At 45.9% G+C, this 18,345-nt stretch overlaps 1 protein-coding gene across 1 annotated transcript in view; it reads left to right on the forward strand.

Annotated features, from left to right (window-relative positions):
• LOC109871787 (neuropilin-1a) overlaps positions 1–18,098 on the forward strand; it is a 75,305-nt gene extending 57,207 nt beyond the window's left edge. The window contains exons 13-18 of the mRNA XM_031806691.1: positions 5,079–5,126; positions 8,118–8,264; positions 8,524–8,858; positions 9,496–9,589; positions 14,328–14,381; positions 14,704–18,098. Of these exons, the coding sequence (XP_031662551.1) occupies positions 5,079–5,126; positions 8,118–8,264; positions 8,524–8,858; positions 9,496–9,589; positions 14,328–14,381; positions 14,704–14,993 (968 nt within the window). The 3' untranslated portion in view covers positions 14,994–18,098. The remainder of the gene's footprint in view (positions 1–5,078; positions 5,127–8,117; positions 8,265–8,523; positions 8,859–9,495; positions 9,590–14,327; positions 14,382–14,703) is intronic.
• Positions 18,099–18,345: the final 247 nt, after the last annotated feature.

Below are 18,345 nucleotides of genomic sequence, written 5' to 3' on the forward strand. Positions count from 1 at the left end.
CACTCACTCACTCACTCACTCACAACCCCCCATTCAATTCAAAGGGCTTTATTGGCATGGGAAACATATGTTTACATTGCCAAAGCAAGTGAAGTAGATAATAAACTAACGTGAAATTAACAGTAAACATTACACTCACAGAAGTTCCAAAAGAATAAAGACAGTTCAAATGGCATTATGTATATACAGCTGAAGTTGGAAGTTTACATATTTAAACTCAGTTTTTCACAATTCCTGACATTTAATCCTAGTAAAAATTCCCTGTCTTAGGTCAGTTAGGATCACCAGTTTATTTTAAGAATGTGAAATGTCAGAATAATAGTAGAAAGAATGTTTTATTTCAGCTTTAATTTCTTTCATCACATTCCCAGTGGGTCAGAAGTTTGGGGCTGCGTTTGAGAGCAATGTCCTTTAGGGTCTGAGCGAAGGTGGACACTGCTGCCTTGTATAGGTGGGCCTGGTCATAAAGGCTGTTCAAGTCCCTGGTGGAGTGGTGGGCCAGGTAAACATTTGATTTTGAGGCAGAGTCACAGGAAATACTTGCGTTTAACCACTGTATGGTAGCAGGATGGGCAAAGTAGAAGAAGCTTTTTCAATCACTCCCTTGAGTACTGTGGCCACCCTTTCCTGCTGTGCTCTCAGGTGGTTTGTGCCTGTGTGTATTAATATGTGGCTGGGTGACCCTAGTTGGTCCTCAGACAGAAGGTCTAGGGCGCGCTGGGTGAACCTAGTTGGTCCTCAGACAGAAGGTCTAGGGCACGCTGGGTGAACCTAGTTGGTCCTCAGACAGAAGGTGTTGGGCACACTGGGTGAACCTAGTTGGTCCTCAGACAGAAGGTCTAAGGCGCGCTGGGTGAACCTAATTGGTCCTCAGACAGAAGGTCTAGGGCACACTGGGTGAACCTAGTTGGTCCTCAGACAGAAGGTCTAAGGCGCGCTGGGTGAACCTAGTTGGTCCTCATACAGAAGGTCTAGAGCGCGCTGGGTGAACCTAGTTGGTCCTCAGACAGAAGGTCTAGGGTGCGCTGGGTGAACCTAGTTGGTCATCAGACAGAAGGTCTAGGGCACGCTGGGTGAACCTAGTTGGTCCTCAGACAGAAGGTCTAGGGCGCGCTGGGTGAACATAGTTGGTCATCAGACAGAAGGTCTAGGGCACGCTGGGGAAACATAATTGGTCCTCAGACAGAAGGTCTAGGGCACGCTGGGTGAACCTAGTTGGTCCTCAGACAGAAGGTCTAGGGCACGCTGGGTGAACCTAGTTGGTCCTCAGACAGAAGGTGTTGGGCACACTGGGTGAACCTAGTTGGTCCTCAGACAGAAGGTCTAAGGCGCGCTGGGTGAACCTAGTTGGTCCTCATACAGAAGGTCTAGGGCACGCTGGGTGAACCTAATTGGTCCTCAGACAGAAGGTCTAGGGCACACTGGGTGAACCTAGTTGGTCCTCAGACAGAAGGTCTAAGGCGCGCTGGGTGAACCTAGTTGGTCCTCATACAGAAGGTCTAGGGCGCGCTGGGTGAACCTAGTTGGTCCTCAGACAGAAGGTCTAGGGCGCGCTGGGTGAACCTAGTTGGTCATCAGACAGAAGGTCTAGGGCACGCTGGGTGAACATAATTGGTCCTCAGACAGAAGGTCTAGGGCACGCTGGGTGAACCTAGTTGGTCCTCAGACAGAAGGTCTAGGGCGCGCTGGGTGAACCTAGTTGGTCCTCAGACAGAAGGTCTAGGGCGCGCTGGGTGAACCTAGTTGGTCCTCAGACAGAAGGTCTAGGGCACGCTGGGTGAACATAATTTGTCCTCAGACAGAAGGTCTAGGGCACGCTGGGTGAACCTAATTGGTCCTCAGACAGAAGGTCTAGGGCACGCTGGGTGAACCTAGTTGGTCCTCAGACAGAAGGTCTAGGGCACGCTGCGTGAACCTAGTTGGTCATCAGACAGAAGGTCTAGGGCAAGCTGGGTGAACATAATTGGTCCTCAGACAGAAGGTCTAGGGCACGCTGGGTGAACCTAGTTGGTCCTCAGACAGAAGGTCTAGGGCACGCTGGGTGAACATAATTGGTCCTCAGACAGAAGGTCTAGGGCACGCTGGGTGAACATAATTGGTCCTCAGACAGAAGGTCTAGGGCACGCTGGGTGAACCTAGTTGGTCCTCAGACAGAAGGTCTAGGGCACGCTGGGTGAACCTAGTTGGTCATCAGACAGAAGGTCTAGGGCACGCTGGGTGAACCTAATTGGTCCTCAGACAGAAGGTCTAGGGCACGCTGGGTGAACCTAGTTGGTCCTCAGACAGAAGGTCTAGGGCACGCTGCGTGAACCTAGTTGGTCATCAGACAGAAGGTCTAGGGCAAGCTGGGTGAACATAATTGGTCCTCAGACAGAAGGTCTAGGGCACGCTGGGTGAACCTAGTTGGTCCTCAGACAGAAGGTCTAGGGCACGCTGGGTGAACATAATTGGTCCTCAGACAGAAGGTCTAGGGCACGCTGGGTGAACATAATTGGTCCTCAGACAGAAGGTCTAGGGCACGCTGGGTGAACCTAGTTGGTCCTCAGACAGAAGGTCTAGGGCACGCTGGGTGAACCTAGTTGGTCATCAGACAGAAGGTCTAGGGCACGCTGGGTGAACCTAATTGGTCCTCAGACAGAAGGTCTAGGGCACGCTGGGTGAACCTAGTTGGTCCTCAGACAGAAGGTCTAGGGCACGCTGGGTGAACCTAGTTGGTCCTCAGACAGAAGGTCTAGGGCACGCTGGGTGAACCTAGTTGGTCATCAGACAGAAGGTCTAGGGCACGCTGGGTGAACCTAATTGGTCCTCAGACAGAAGGTCTAGGGCACGCTGGGTGAACCTAGTTGGTCCTCAGACAGAAGGTCTAGGGCACGCTGGGTGAACCTAGTTGGTCCTCAGACAGAAGGTCTAGGGCACGCTGGGTGAACCTAGTTGGTCATCAGACAGAAGGTCTAGGGCACGCTGGGTGAACCTAATTGGTCCTCAGACAGAAGGTCTAGGGCACGCTGGGTGAACCTAGTTGGTCCTCAGACAGAAGGTCTAGGGCACGCTGGGTGAACCTAGTTGGTCCTCAGACAGAAGGTCTAGGGCACGCTGGGTGAACCTAGTTGGTCATCAGACAGAAGGTCTAGGGCACGCTGGGTGAACCTAATTGGTCCTCAGACAGAAGGTCTAGGGCACGCTGGGTGAACCTAGTTGGTCCTCAGACAGAAGGTCTAGGGCACGCTGGGTGAACCTAGTTGGTCATCAGACAGAAGGTCTAGGGCACGCTGGGTGAACCTAATTGGTCCTCAGACAGAAGGTCTAGGGCACGCTGGGTGAACCTAGTTGGTCCTCAGACAGAAGGTCTAGGGCGCACTGGGTGTTTGGACACAAGAGTTTAGACACTCCTTTTTTTTCTCTTGTATATATTTTTTGTTTGAGTCCATAAGGAGAACAATCTGTGTCTTGTGTATGTCCTCAGTGGGTGTGGGGGGGTGTCAGGAGGGCTATCAGGGTGGCTGACAGGGGGGGGTGCTCAGAGGGGGTGAGATCCCCTGAACTTGGGGTTCTTCATTTGTCTGTCTCGCTGGGTTGTTGACTTGGTCAAGATCTGGGGTGGACTGTTCTGCTGTGGTGTCGAGACTTTTGTTGGGAGCTGAGGTGGGCTGTTCTGCTGGCTTCACTGTGGGGGGTGACCACCTCGCTAATGGGTTGTCTGTCACATGCCATTCCCCTTACCCTCTCCTCCAGCAGTCTGATCCTCTCCTCTAGTGCTCTGTTCTCCTGCTCTTCTCCTGTTGAAGTTGTCTCACTACAGTCCAGAGTGCAGATATGTCTCTCTCCACCTCCAGCTCTCCAGGTCTAGTTAAGGGGGTGTTGTTGTGCTGGACTGTTGTCTGGGTCTGTGCTGACTGGGGTGTAATCACCTGCTGTTCTAGCTCCACCTGCCTTACCTCCAGCTCGGTGAATTTCTCCCTCATTTCAATGAGGGCGTAGTACTCTGTGCTGGGAGGTTGACTTTCTGCATGGGGTTGCTCGTCTGTGGGGTTATGTTATGAAGAGGTCTGGTCTGACCCTCTTGGGTTGGGGGTATCTTTCTCAAGGGAGAGCTTCTCCTGCTGAGCTATTTCTTAGATTAGGTGAAAGTCCATCTGAAACCGTTTGCGGTTGCCCTGTACCATTACTGTTCCAGACTTATAGAGGTTTATATTAGCTCACTCCTCGTTGTCTAGTATCCTGAGTTTCCACCCATCGGTAACACCCCCCCCCCCCCTCTTAACAGAGGGGTACTGTGTTAATATAGCACTGCACCATGCCAGGGGAGGGTCTGTGTGGAAGATAAGGTTGCTTATGTTCCCATTTTTATAATAGTCAGCGAAAATTGTCTCTTGATTTTGCATAAAGAGGTTAATTTTGTTCTATTTTCTTGTCTTATTGTTCTTTACATTCAAATGGTACTGTATTTTAATTACCTCTGAACAGCAGGAGGGTGCTTCTAAGGCCTCTCCATTTGGTTGGGGCTCTCCTGGAATTGTTGGGCTCAAGGGCTTTGAAACCTCTCGCTTCACACATCAGTGATAATTGAAGTTGTATCTCTTTGTCCTAGCAAGCTTTGTAGCATTAGCATTCAGTCCTTATAAAGTAAAATATATCATTGTATTTTTCTTCTTGGCTTTTGAAAGTAAAAAATAGCTTCAGACTAAGTATTACTCACTCAGTTCCAGGTTGGATGGTGTTTTCAGGTTTCTGTTTGTTTGACAGAGCATTTTCTGTACCGTTTGGGAATAATAATCCTTGGTGTAGGAAGCATTCCAGGTAATTCCAGGTAATTCCGTCCAAAATCAGGTTGTAGGTTTAAAGTTTTGATTTGGAGTGAAGGTTATGTTGTTTAGGGTAGCATCCTGAATATGTCCCTGCCAAAAAAATCGAAGTTTGTCTAACTCTAAATGTAACTATTTAAAAAAAACATGCTGAACAATGTGGGAGCTCATCTGCTCATGACCTCTCTCTCTCCATCCCTCCTTCTCCGCTAACAACCTCTATCTACAGGATCTATTTTGTTTGCATCCCTGACTGTGCCCGTCTGTGTCTGACAGGTGGCACCACATTGGCAGACCCAACCCTGGAGGAAGAGCTTGTGCCAGGTGAGAACGCCCATAATGTACCGCCTCATTCACTTCATCCATCCATCCATCTCTCTCTCTCTCTGTGCTTTGGCCCACTCCTCTGTTGTTTGTTAGCATGTTGGGTATGACATAGACCAACAGTGGAGTTGGCTAAAGGACAAACAGATCTGGCAAACAGGCACAAAAGAGAAGGAACATTTCCATTACTGTTCTACATTAGTCTACTTTCAGCAGGTGGCTCCCAAATCAAATTTGATTTGAAATTCCCTTTATAACTGTTGACCAGCAACCAGTCTTTGAGATGGAAAAAACTGAACTACAGAAACAGGAATATTGGGTTTCAATGAACTGAGTAAAGGGGTCATATGTCAACAACCAGAGGGCAAAACAACAGTTACTTATTCTCTGACTGCTACAGCAACGTCTAAATAAAAACTCTTGGTATTCATAGCAGTAGCATTCATTTGGATGCGTTGGTTAATCACCACCGTGTAATGTTTTGCCCCAAATAGCCCCCTATTCCCTTTATAGTGCACTACTTTTGCCCAGGGCCCACAGGGTTACTGTGCAGAGCTGGCATAGTGGGGATGGAAAATGGGTTTCTGTCTCGTAGTGTACGGTCTGGAAATGGTTTGGGTCTTCAACGCTGTTCTGTTCTGATGGCACTCCTCCCTTCTCTCTGGAAGGTTCCTTCACTCTTCCTTCTCTCTGGAAGGTCCCTTCACTCTTCCTTCTCTCTGGAAGGTCCCTTCACTCTTCCTTCTCTCTGGAAGGTCCCTTCACTTTTCCTTCTCTCTGGAAGGTCCCTTCACTCTTCCTTCTCTATGGAAGGTCCCTTCACTCTTCCTTCTCTCTGGAATGTCCCTTCACTCTTCCATCCCTCTGGAAGGTCCCTTCACTCTTCCTTCTCTCTGGAAGGTCCCTTCACTCTTCCTTCTCTCTGGAAGGTCCCTTCACTCTTCCTTCTCTCTGGAAGGTCCCTTCACTCTTCCTTCTCTCTGGAAGGTCCCTTCACTCTTCCTTCTCTCTGGAATGTCCCTTCACTCTTCCTTCTCTCTGGAATGTCCCTTCACTCTTCCATCCCTCTGGAAGGTCCCTTCACTCTTCCTTCTCTCTGGAAGGTCCCTTCACTCTTCCTTCTCTCTGGAAGGTCCCTTCACTCTTCCTTCTCTCTGGAAGGTCCCTTCACTCTTCCTTCTCTCTGGAAGGTCCCTTCACTCTTCCTTCTCTCTGGAAGGTCCCTTCACTCTTCCATCCCTCTGGAAGGTCCCTTCACTCTTCCTTCTCTCTGGAAGGTCCCTTCACTCTTCCTTCTCTCTGGAAGGTCCCTTCACTCTTCCTTCTCTCTGGAAGGTCCCTTCACTCTTCCTTCTCTCTGGAAGGTCCCTTCACTCTTCCTTCTCTCTGGAATGTCCCTTCACTCTTCCATCCCTCTGGAAGGTCCCTTCACTCTTCCTTCTCTCTGGAAGGTCCCTTCACTCTTCCTTCTCTCTGGAAGGTCCCTTCACTCTTCCTTCTCTCTGGAAGGTCCCTTCACTCTTCCTTCTCTCTGGAAGGTCCCTTCACTCTTCCTTCTCTCTGGAATGTCCCTTCACTCTTCCATCCCTCTGGAAGGTCCCTTCACTCTTCCTTCTCTCTGGAAGGTCCCTTCACTCTTCCTTCTCTCTGGAAGGTCCCTTCACTCTTCCTTCTCTCTGAAAGGTCCCTTCACTCTTCCTTCTCTCTGGAAGGTCCCTTCACTCTTCCATCCCTCTGGAAGGTCCCTTCACTCTTCCTTCTCTCTGGAAGGTCCCTTCACTTTTCCTTCTCTCTGGAAGGTCCCTTCACTCTTCCTTCTCTCTGGAAGGTCCCTTCACTCTTCCTTCTCTCTGGAAGGTCCCTTCACTCTTCCTTCCCTCTGGAAGGTCCCTTCCCTCTTCCTTCCCTCTGGAAGGTCCCTTCACTCTTCCTTCCCTCTGGAAGGTCCCTTCACTCTTCCTTCCCTCTGGAAGGTCCCTTCACTCTTCCTTCCCTCTGGAAGGTCCCTTCACTCTTCCTTCCCTCTGGAAGGTCCCTTCACTCTTCCTTCTCTCTGGAAGGTCCCTTCACTCTTCCTTCTCTCTGGAAGGTCCCTTCACTTTTCCTTCTCTCTGGAAGGTCCCTTCACTCTTCCTTCTCTCTGGAAGGTCCCTTCACTCTTCCTTCTCTCTGGAATGTCCCTTCACTCTTCCATCCCTCTGGAAGGTCCCTTCACTCTTCCTTCTCTCTGGAAGGTCCCTTCACTCTTCCTTCTCTCTGGAAGGTCCCTTCACTCTTCCTTCTCTCTGGAAGGTCCCTTCACTCTTCCTTCTCTCTGGAAGGTCCCTTCACTCTTCCTTCTCTCTGGAATGTCCCTTCACTCTTCCATCCCTCTGGAAGGTCCCTTCACTCTTCCTTCTCTCTGGAAGGTCCCTTCACTCTTCCTTCTCTCTGGAAGGTCCCTTCACTCTTCCTTCTCTCTGGAAGGTCCCTTCACTTTTCCTTCTCTCTGGAAGGTCCCTTCACTCTTCCTTCTCTCTGGAAGGTCCCTTCACTCTTCCTTCTCTCTGGAAGGTCCCTTCACTCTTCCTTCTCTCTGGAAGGTCCCTTCACTCTTCCTTCTCTCTGGAATGTCCCTTCACTCTTCCATCCCTCTGGAAGGTCCCTTCACTCTTCCTTCTCTCTGGAAGGTCCCTTCACTCTTCCTTCTCTCTGGAAGGTCCCTTCACTCTTCCATCCCTCTGGAAGGTCCCTTCACTCTTCCTTCTCTCTGGAAGGTCCCTTCACTTTTCCTTCTCTCTGGAAATTGTAATGTTTCTTAAGAAAAATTGTGGGCTTGCCTCAGCAGTGCGAAAGTATTTTCATGGTAGTGGAAGTTTAAATTGTTATTAGGAAATTAGAAATTACATGTTTTCACTTCCTTACCTCACCCTCTTTTCACATTGTGTAGAATAGTTACACATAGCCAGAGGAAACGAGCGTGGTTACTTACAAGGTTGACCTCTTTTCCAGAGTACCTGTGGTTTGCTTGTGACTTTGGCTGGGCGGGCAACCCGTCGTTCTGTGGCTGGACACTGGAGAAGGATACTGGTGCTGAGTGGATGATTCAGACCAGCGGGGCCCCCACCGTCCACAAAGGGCCCAACCTGGACCACACAGGTGGGTGGGAGGAGAAGAGAACAGAGTACACACACGCACACACACACACACACACACACACACACACACACACACACACACACACACACACACACACACACACACACACACACACACACACACACACACACACACACACACACATACACACACTAACACACACACACACACACTGTAGTAAATAAGGACTAACACAATGAACATGGACTCAGAAAATACTTCACTTGTCTCTTAGCTTGTCTCTTACTGCCCTCTACAGGAGTTCCAGGGAACTTCATCTACATGCAGCTGGCTGCTGAGACTGAAATGGAAGACGAGGAGGACGAGCAGGAGGAGGACGAGCAGGAGGAGGACGAGGTGGAGGAGAGGGTGGCACGCCTAGCCAGCCTGCCTGTCACCGCCCCAGACACCAACCTGTGTGTGTCCTTCTGGTACCACATTTTCGGGGAGCACGCTGGCACCCTGCACATCAAACAGAGGAGACAGACAGAGGAGGGGCGGGCGGAGGCACTACTCTGGACCGTCAGTGGACACCAGGGCAGCAGATGGAGGGAGGGACGGCTGTTGGTGCCCCACTCAAGCACACCCTATGAGGTAAAGCACTAGGCTAGGTTACGAGTCTCTTCGGAAATACAGATGTAGGATCTTAATTTGAGCCAGTTTGCTCCAGCAGGAAAAAAATCCTGCAGCAACAGGAAAAGTGAATTATTATGTGTAATATAATTAATAAAAAATGCTATAAAAAAAGGAAACCGCTGCACAATGCTGTTCAGGCTCCCAGGTGATTTTATTTACACATGCCTTATTTACACAAGGCATCCAAGGTAATTAATGGACATTTTCTGGGGGGTTTAATTTTTTTTTCATATGGTAAAATCAAGTCTGAAATTTTAAAGTGGAAAGCCTTTTTGAACCTCAAATACACTAAAAGTTTTAAATGTCCTGCATTGCAGGAAATGTCTCCTGCAACAGGGTGATCAAATTAAGATCTTACATCTGTAGGTTACGGGCATCTTAGGCCTAGGTAACGAGCTTCTTAGACCTAGGTTATGAGCCTCTTAGACCTAGGTTACATTCCAAATTGCACCCTATTCCCTATATAGAGTAGTGTGCTACTTTTGACAAGAGCAGTATGGTCCCTGGTCAAAAGTAATGCACTATATGGGCCCTAGTCAAAAGTAATACACTATATAGCAGTATTTCACCTGTGTGTTTGTGTTGTTGTTCCTAGGTGGTGATTGAGGGAGTGGGAGACAGGAGCACAGGACACATCGCGCTGGACAATATAAAGATCCTGGATGGACTCACACCAGAGGAGTGTAAGGGTAAGTGTCACTGCTAGTGTTGAATATTTTCCTGGTATTTTGCAAATGTTCAATCCTGAGAATAAATAACTTTTTTCCCGGGTAGCCCAGTATTTCCCGCCAAAACCGGAAGTGCCATTCAAAATCATATAAATAAGGCCTATGTCTGGATTAGATTTTTTTATCAAGCCTGATGCTACCTGAGCCTGATGAGCCATACATTAAATGCATTTTATGAGCCCTACATTAAAGACATTTAATGAGACCAAGCCCAAAAAAGCCAATAGAGCAATTTTCAATAGGCAGTGCCTTCGGAAAGTATTCAGACCCCTTGACTTTTTCCACATTTTGTTACGTTACAGCCTTATTCTAAATTGATTCAATATAATAAAATACCTCAGCAATCTAGACACAATACCCCATAATGACAAAGCAAAAACAGGTTTAGACATTTTTGTAAATGTATATACAAAACAAAAGTATACCAGTTAAATGTAAGGACATTTTGTTACGTTACAGCCTTGATGATAAAATATCACACACGATACCCCATAAGGACAAAGTGAAAACGGGTTTTTATACATTTTTGCAAAGATATTTATAAAAAAAAAAAACAGAAATACCTTATTTACAGATGCGAAATTCTGCACGGGTGCATCCTGACAGCCCGCTTGGAATTTGCCAAAAGGCGCCTAAAGACTCTCAGACCATGAGCAACAAGATTCTCTGTTCTGATGAAACTAAGATGGAACTCTTTGGCCTGAATGCCAAGAGTCACGTCTGGAGGAAACCTGGCACCATCCCTACATTGATGCATGGTGGTGGCAGCATCATGTTGTGGCGATGTTTTTGAGCGGCAGGGACTGGGAGACTAGTCAGGATCGAGGCAAAGTTGAACGGCGCCAAATACAGAGAGATCCTTGATGAAAACCTGCTCCAGAGCGCTCAGGTCCTCAGACTGGGGGTAAGGTTCACCTTCCAATGGGACATTGACACTAAGCACACAGCCAAAACAATGCAGGAGTGGCTTCGGGACAAGTCTCTGAATGTCCTTGAGTGGCCCAGCCAGAGCTCGGACTTGATACCGATCGAACATCTCTGTAGAGAGACCTGAAAATAGCTGTGCAGCAACGCTCTCCGTCCAACCTGACAGAGCTTGAGAGGATCTGCAGAGAAGAATGGGAGAAACTCCAAAAAATACAGGAGTGCTTTTAGTGTCATACACATAAAGAATCAATGCTGTAATCTGAATCCGGCTGTTCTTAATTATACTAAATACTACATTTTTTGACAAAGCAGAGGTGCGTTTTCAAAAACAATATGTTTTCTTTTTAAAATATATGTATATTTTTCAGGGGGTGTTGCAGCACCCTGAGCACCCCTACTTCCCGTGGCTATGCTTGAGTCCATCTTCAGATAGTCTATTGGTATAACAAGTGCAAAAAAAAATTGTGTCCAGCAAGCTATTCTAGTCTAGCTTTTCCTGCATGGGACTCCAAGAGCAAAGGAGCATTTTTTAATAAGAGAGGCCAGCGGAGCACAGGTGCGTGCGTATTGCACAAGTGACAAAGGTTATAAATTAGAAACGTATTATTATTAACCCATCATTAATTAGCTAAATATAAGGCTAATACTGCATTGAAAAACGGTAGGCTATGACATCTACAGTGGGGAGAACAAGTATTTGATACACTGCTGATTTTGCAGGTTTTCCTAATTACAAAGCATGTAGAGGTCTGTAATTTTTGTCATAGGTACACTTCAACTGTGAGAGACAGAATCTAAAACAATAATCCAGAAAATCACATTGTATGATTTTTAAGTAATTAATTTGCATTTTCCTTGCTCGCACACACTCTTTCAGTTCTGCCCACACATTTTCCATGGAATTGATGTTAAGGCTTTGTGATGGCCACGCCAATACCTTGATTTTGTTGTCCTTAAGCCATTTTGCCACAACTTTGGAAGTATGCTTGGGGTCATTGTCCATTTGGAAGACCCATTTGCGACCAAGCTTTAACTTCCTGATGTCTTGAGATATATCCATATATCTATATATCTATATATCCACATAATTTTATTTCCTCATGAAGCCATCTATTTCGTGAAGTGTACCAGTCCCTCCTGCAGCAATGCACCCCCACAACCTGATGCTGCCACCCCCGTGCCTCTTGGTTGGGATGATGTTCTTCGGCTTGCAAGCCTGCCCCTTTTTCCTCCAAACATAACGCTGGTCATTATGGCCAAACAGTTCTATTTTTTGTTTCATCAGACCAGAGGACATTTCTCCAAAAAGTACAATATTTGTCCCCATGTGCAGTTGCAAGCCGTACTCTGGCTTTTTAATGTGGTTTTGGAGCAGTGGCTTCTTCCTTGCTGAGCGGCCTTTCAAGTTATATCGATATAGGACTCTTTTTACTGTGGATATAGATACTTTTGTACCGGTTTCCTCCAGCATCTTCACAAGGTCCTTTGCTGTTGTTCTGGGATTGATTTGCACTTTTCGCACCAGAGTACATTCATCTCTAGGAGACAGATCTCCTTCCTGAGCAGTGTGACGGCTGCGTGGTCCCATAGTGTTTATACTTGCGTACTATTGTTTGTACAGATGAACGTGGTACCTTCAGGCATTTGGAAATGGTTTTGCCTTGAAATACATCCACAGGTACACCTCCAATTGACTTTTCCAAGCTGTTTAAAGGCACAGTCAACATAGTGTATGTAAACTTCTGACCCACTGGAATTGTGATACAGTGAATTATAAGTGAAATAATCTGTCTGTAAACAATTGTTGGAAAAATTACTTGTGTCAAGACATTTGTGGAATGGTTGAAAAACAAGTTTTAATGACTCCAACCTAAGTGTATGTAAACGTCTGACTTCAACTGTATAGCTCTTGGTTCATTCCAGACTTGACTGCCCTTGACCAATACATAAACATCCTGTGGCGTACTGCATTAGCATTGAACTGCCCCCACGATATGCAACTTTTCAGGGAAGTTAGGAACCAATATACACAGTCCGTTAGGAAAGCAAAAGCTAGCTTTTTCAAACAGAAATTTGCATCCTGTAGCACAAATTCCAAAAGGTTTTGGGACACTGTAAAGTCCATCGAGAATAATAGTACCTCCTCCCACCTGCCCACTACACTGAGGCTAGGAAACACTGTCACCACTGATAAATCTACAATAATCAAGAATTTCAATAAGCATTTTACTACGGCTGGCTGTGCTTTCCACCTGGCTACACCTACCCAGGCCAACAGCTCTGCAACCCCCGCAGCAACTTGCCCAAGCCCCCTGCTTCTCCTTCACCCAACTTCAGATAGCTGATGTTCTGGAAGATCTGAAAAATCTGGACCCCTACAAAAAAGCTGGGCTAGATAATCTGGACCCTCTCTTTCTATCCGCCCCAATTGTTGCAACCCATATTACTAGCCTGTTCAACCTCTCTTTCGTATCGTCTGAGATTCCTAAAGATTGGAAAGCTGCTGTGGTCATCCCCCTCTTCAAAGGGGGAGAAACTCTAAACCCAAACTGTTACAGACCTATATCTATCCTGCCCTGCCTTTCTTAAGTCTTCGAAATCCAAGTTAACAAACAGATCACCGACCATTTCGAATCCCACCGTACCTTCTCCGCTATGCAATCTGGTTTCCGAGCTGGTCATGGGTGCACCTCAGCCACGCTCAAGGTCCTAAACGATATCATAACCGCCATCGATAAAAGACAGTACTGTACAGCCGTCTTTATCGACCTGGCCAAGTCTTTCGACTCTGTCAATCACCGCATTCTTCTCGGCAGACTCAACAGCCTTGGTTACTCAAATGACTGCCTTGCCTGGTTCACCAAATACTTCTCAGATAGACTTCAGTGTGTCAAATCGGAGGGCCTGTTGTCCGGACCTCTGGCAGTCTCTATGGGGGTGCCACAGGGTTCAATTATCGGGCAGACTCTTTTCTCTGTATATATCAATGATGTCGCTCTTGATCACTGATTGAGCAGCCCTATCTTATGAAAACCCAAATCTCACATTTTAGAAGCTAAAATCACATTCCATCCCATCACAAATAATTTCATATTCAAACATTTAAATTGAACAACAATTCCATGTGAATCCGATACCTCTGATGTGTAGACTTTCCACTGTAGAGTTTGTCACCTTATCATCGATGAGAATGTCTCAGATGACAACCGAACTGACATCATATTCATTAAGTACCACTGCATATGTTTAATTGTTCGGATTACCAGAATATAGTTAATTTCCCCCCACCTACCGATGTTCCCAGAATCTCTATGTTAACCAAGGTTTTTAAAAATGTAACCTCAGCAGGTTAGTGTTGTGAGATGGGCTGTCTGTCCCCACCCTGAGCATTGATGATTCATCATGCAGAGGCCGTAGAGAAGCCAGATTTAAACATTGCATATAATTTAACAGTTCCATTTCACGCCATGCTGTATATAAATGATACATTTCAATAATTTATTATAATTGACCGGATTCTCGCAGCTATTTATCCCGTGAAAAGGGAGTGGTTTTGGGCTGTAAATCCCGGTAAATGGGTTCCCACCCATCAACCCTGGTCACTGCCCACCTTGACTCTGCTAAGGTTCAAACCTTATTGGAAGGGAACAGGCAGGAAATGTGAAATCCTTCAACCAGGACTTCTGGACATCTTTAGGAAGGTAACCAGAATGGTAGTTTGTTACAATACTGATCCTGCTTATGATGTAGAACAACTTTGTTTCTCCTCCAGACCCAGATATACCAGAGGCTCCTACGTCCCAGCCAACAGAGATCTGCATATACCGTGAGTGCAGTACCTCACTGCTCATTGAGCTTGTAATATAAATAAAAATCTCTAACATTCTCAATTCGAGCTCATGCTAGGCCATATACTGTATGTATCCAACTGTCAAAGTGTTTTAACAGGATCTTCCATCCTTAACAACTAAAGTGTAGAGGGACAAGAAAGTAAAGAGGAGAGATGCTGTGTTAGAAGGACGTGGGCCAGATTCAAACCCATGCCAGAACTGGCATATAGTACATGTGTGCTTTGAAGGCAGCAGTAGTAACTGCTTGTCTAGACCACCCCAGGCTACTAAATGTATTTTTTTCCATCTCTATTTCAGCGATGGAGCCCTACTACCCAGAGGAAGTGGAGAATAGCGAGCTGGGTGGCCCAGGCAACATGCTGAAAACCCTGGACCCCATTCTTATCACCATCATCGCTATGAGCGCTCTGGGGGTTTTCCTGGGAGCTATCTGTGGTGTCGTCCTCTACTGTGCCTGCTCGCACGGCCACATGTCCGACAGCAGGAACTTATCGGCTCTGGAGAACTATAACTTTGAGCTGGTGGACGGCGTCAAGCTAAAGAAGGACAGCAAGCTGAATGCACAGAACAGCTACTCAGAGGCGTGAGCGTCATCCTCTGAGGGAAGAGAACACAAGCAGCCTCATAGCTGGAGGAACTAGACCACCGGACGGAGGGTTGTGAGTTGTGACTCAAGTGTTGTCCTATTCCTGATATAGTGCACTATGTAGGGGATAGGGTGGCATTTGGGATGCAGCTGGCTATAGTGATGGTGGGAGGTTGTGACTGAGCCATGCTATTCTCAGGAGCTGCAGTGAAAGGAACCTACCCGTAGTGGGCACTGTGTATAAATAAAACATGTACTGCAAAAAGGATTGTTTGTTTTGTGAGGTGCTTTGTTTTTCTGTAATCAGATGCTGGTGATGAGACCAATTGAGATGGAAATATTTATCGTGTTTTTGTTATTTTTCTTTTGGAAGGATAGGATATTTTATTTTTCATCAGAGGTCATTATTATTCACAGAAAGCGCATAGAAACGTATATTCACTATCCTGACACGTGGCTCTTCGGCTGGCCATGTTATCAGTTTGTATGTCTGCATCAATTTGTGCATCTTGTTTGTGTGTGTGTGTGCGTGCATGTACGCATGCATGTGCGTACGTGAGCAAGTGTATGTGCATGCATGTGTGTATGCATCCAGAGGGTGCTTGCCCTGGCCCTAGACCTGTGTCTAGTTCCACAGTGCCTTTTTGAAAGTTTCTGTTGCCTTTTCTCCACTGATTCTCTTCTAATCATAGCAGTACGTTAGGCATCGGCTGGTAGAGTCTGATTCTGATCATAGCAGTACGTTAGGCATCAGCTGGTAGAGTCCGATTTTGATCATAGCAGTACGTTAGGCATCGGCTTGCAGTCTGATTCTGTTTTGGTCCTACCAGTACGTAGGCATCAGCTGGTAGTCTGATTCTGTTCTGATCATGGCAGTACGTTAGGTATTGGCTGGTAGTCTGATTCTGTTCTGATCATGGCAGTACGTTAGGTATTGGCTGGTAGTCTGATTCTGTTCTGATCATGGCAGTACGTTAGGTATTGGCTGGTAGTCTGATTCTGTTCTGATCATGGCAGTACGTTAGGTATTGGCTGGTAGTCTGATTCTGTTCTGATCATGGCAGTACGTTAGGTATTGGCTGGTAGTCTGATTCTGTTCTGATCATGGCAGTACGTTAGGTATTGTCTGGTAGTCTGATTTTGTGCTGATTTTAGAGTCTGATTCTGTTCTGATCATAGCAGTACGTTAGGCATCGACATATAGAGTCTGATTCTGATGATAGCAGTACGTTAGGCATCGGCTGGTAGAGTCTGATTCTGATCATAGCAGTACATTAGGCATCGGCTGGTGGAGTCTGATTCTGATCATAGCAGTACGTTAGGCATCGGCTGGTGGAGTCTGATTCTGTTCTGATCATAGCAGTATGTTAGGCATCGGCTGGTAGAGTCTGATTCTGATCAATGCAGTACGTTAGGCATCGGCTGGTAGAGTCTGATTCTGATCATAGCAGTACGTTAGATTGGTAGAGCAGGGTCAGATTGGCAGGATTCCATGCCATCCCTCCATAGCACATGACACATCCAACTTATTGTACATAGGTTTTAATATATTTGAGCACCTTTATAAAAAGAGACAAAATGCTGCAGTATCCTTTCTTTGTGGTTTATGTATCATAGGCAATGTTATCTGGCTGTCATCTTGTATTGCTCCCCCAATGCTGCCTGGGAAATTAGGGTTATTATAGCCAATGGTTATGGCCTTTTGAGAGATGTTCAGATTCAGCCATGATCATCAGTATTGAGCCTTATTAATAGGGGCAACAATTGGCTACAAAGGCCTAACAAGGAGAGAGTGAAGAAGTGTCCAAAATGACACCCTATTCCCTACAGAGTGCACACATTTTTACCAGAGCCCTATGGGCTATATAAAAGTAGTGTACTATATATGGAATATGGTGCTATTTGAGACGTAGTCAGACAACAGACTGGTTGGCTGAAGCATCTCTACGAAGAAAATGCTATGACAATACCTGGGACCTTATGGGCCAGTTTCTCAGACATAGATTCAGAATCTCGTTGAGAATGCTTTCAAGTCCTGGACTAGGCTTACCCTACGTCTGGGAAACCGGCCCTACATGTCTGTGGGAGAATGATGGCCCTTGATGGAATGAAAGAGACCCGTGTGACATGCTGTTTTTATGTACTGTAGCCTACATCCTCTTTGCTCTCCTTTTTGTCTGTATTGAATGTTAATGTGAAGAGTTCAGACAAAACAAAGCACTGTATGAAATGGCGAAGACATAGGTCCAAGGTTTAATCAATGGATGTGATGTAGCTTATTCCTTCCGACGGGGTCTATGAGCTTCTATGTTTAGATTCCTTCATGTTTTCTTCGTGCGGTGGTAGCTAGTTAAACAGCTGTTTCATAGTTCTGCTTCGAGCTCATAACAGTATTCCACATTCCATAGGATTAGAATGATTGCAATTCAAATGAGTCATATTTCTATGGTTCCACCCCTTGTAAAGGCATAATGTTTTGGTGTCGTCTTCGTCAATAGGAAAGGATGCTGCAGCACTAGATGTGAAAACAATGTTGCACTGATATATTTAAAAGATCTTTGTGTTGTTTATGATATTCACTTGTGAAAAAAAGAGAAAGAAAGCAAAAGAAGGATAAGACAGTGTTACAGATAACTCTTTTATATGGTTTCAGATGATATAGTTCTGAAATGTACAATTATGGAGATGTTTTTCATTATTGAAAAAGCTCTCTCTTTACTTACGTAATGTTTAACTTGGTATGTTATATCACCTTGTGTTTTTTGTACTGTCACAAATGTCTGTGCCATTTTCTTTTCTACAAAATGTTTCAATACTGCTTCTGTAATTTGCAGTCCCAGATAAAAAAAAGAAAAAAGACGTAAGCAGTTGAGGCCTTAATGACTCAAGTAATGTTTCTTTACTTGGACTCCATCCCAAATGTCCCTATTCCCTATATAGTGCACCCATAGGGCTCTGGTCAAAAGTAGTGCACGATGTAGGGAATAGGGTGCCATTTGACTCCCTGGTCAGCTTCAAGACCCATCTGTCTATGTTGTTTCTGACTCTGATCAATGACTACTACATTCCAAAGAATTGGATCAAATAAAAGTTTGAATAAGATGAACTATTTCAAGTTGTTTTGGTTCAGAAAGTGATAATTGTGTAGTTGCCCCATCACATACCCAAAGTTGTACCCTTTTAATGTGTCCTTTGTCATATCCACATTGAACACTGGAGGGCGGTGTTGTATAGAATGCTGCACGTGACGGGCCACTCCAAATCAATAGCAACAAATCAAGTAATCTAGTGCATTGTCAGTGTGTTACAGTTTCTCACACATACAGTTATTGGGGGTATTACGTGATCAAATA

This window comes from Oncorhynchus kisutch, linkage group LG27 (genome assembly GCF_002021735.2).
Source record: "Oncorhynchus kisutch isolate 150728-3 linkage group LG27, Okis_V2, whole genome shotgun sequence".
In the NCBI taxonomy this organism is placed as follows: Eukaryota; Metazoa; Chordata; class Actinopteri; order Salmoniformes; family Salmonidae; genus Oncorhynchus; species Oncorhynchus kisutch.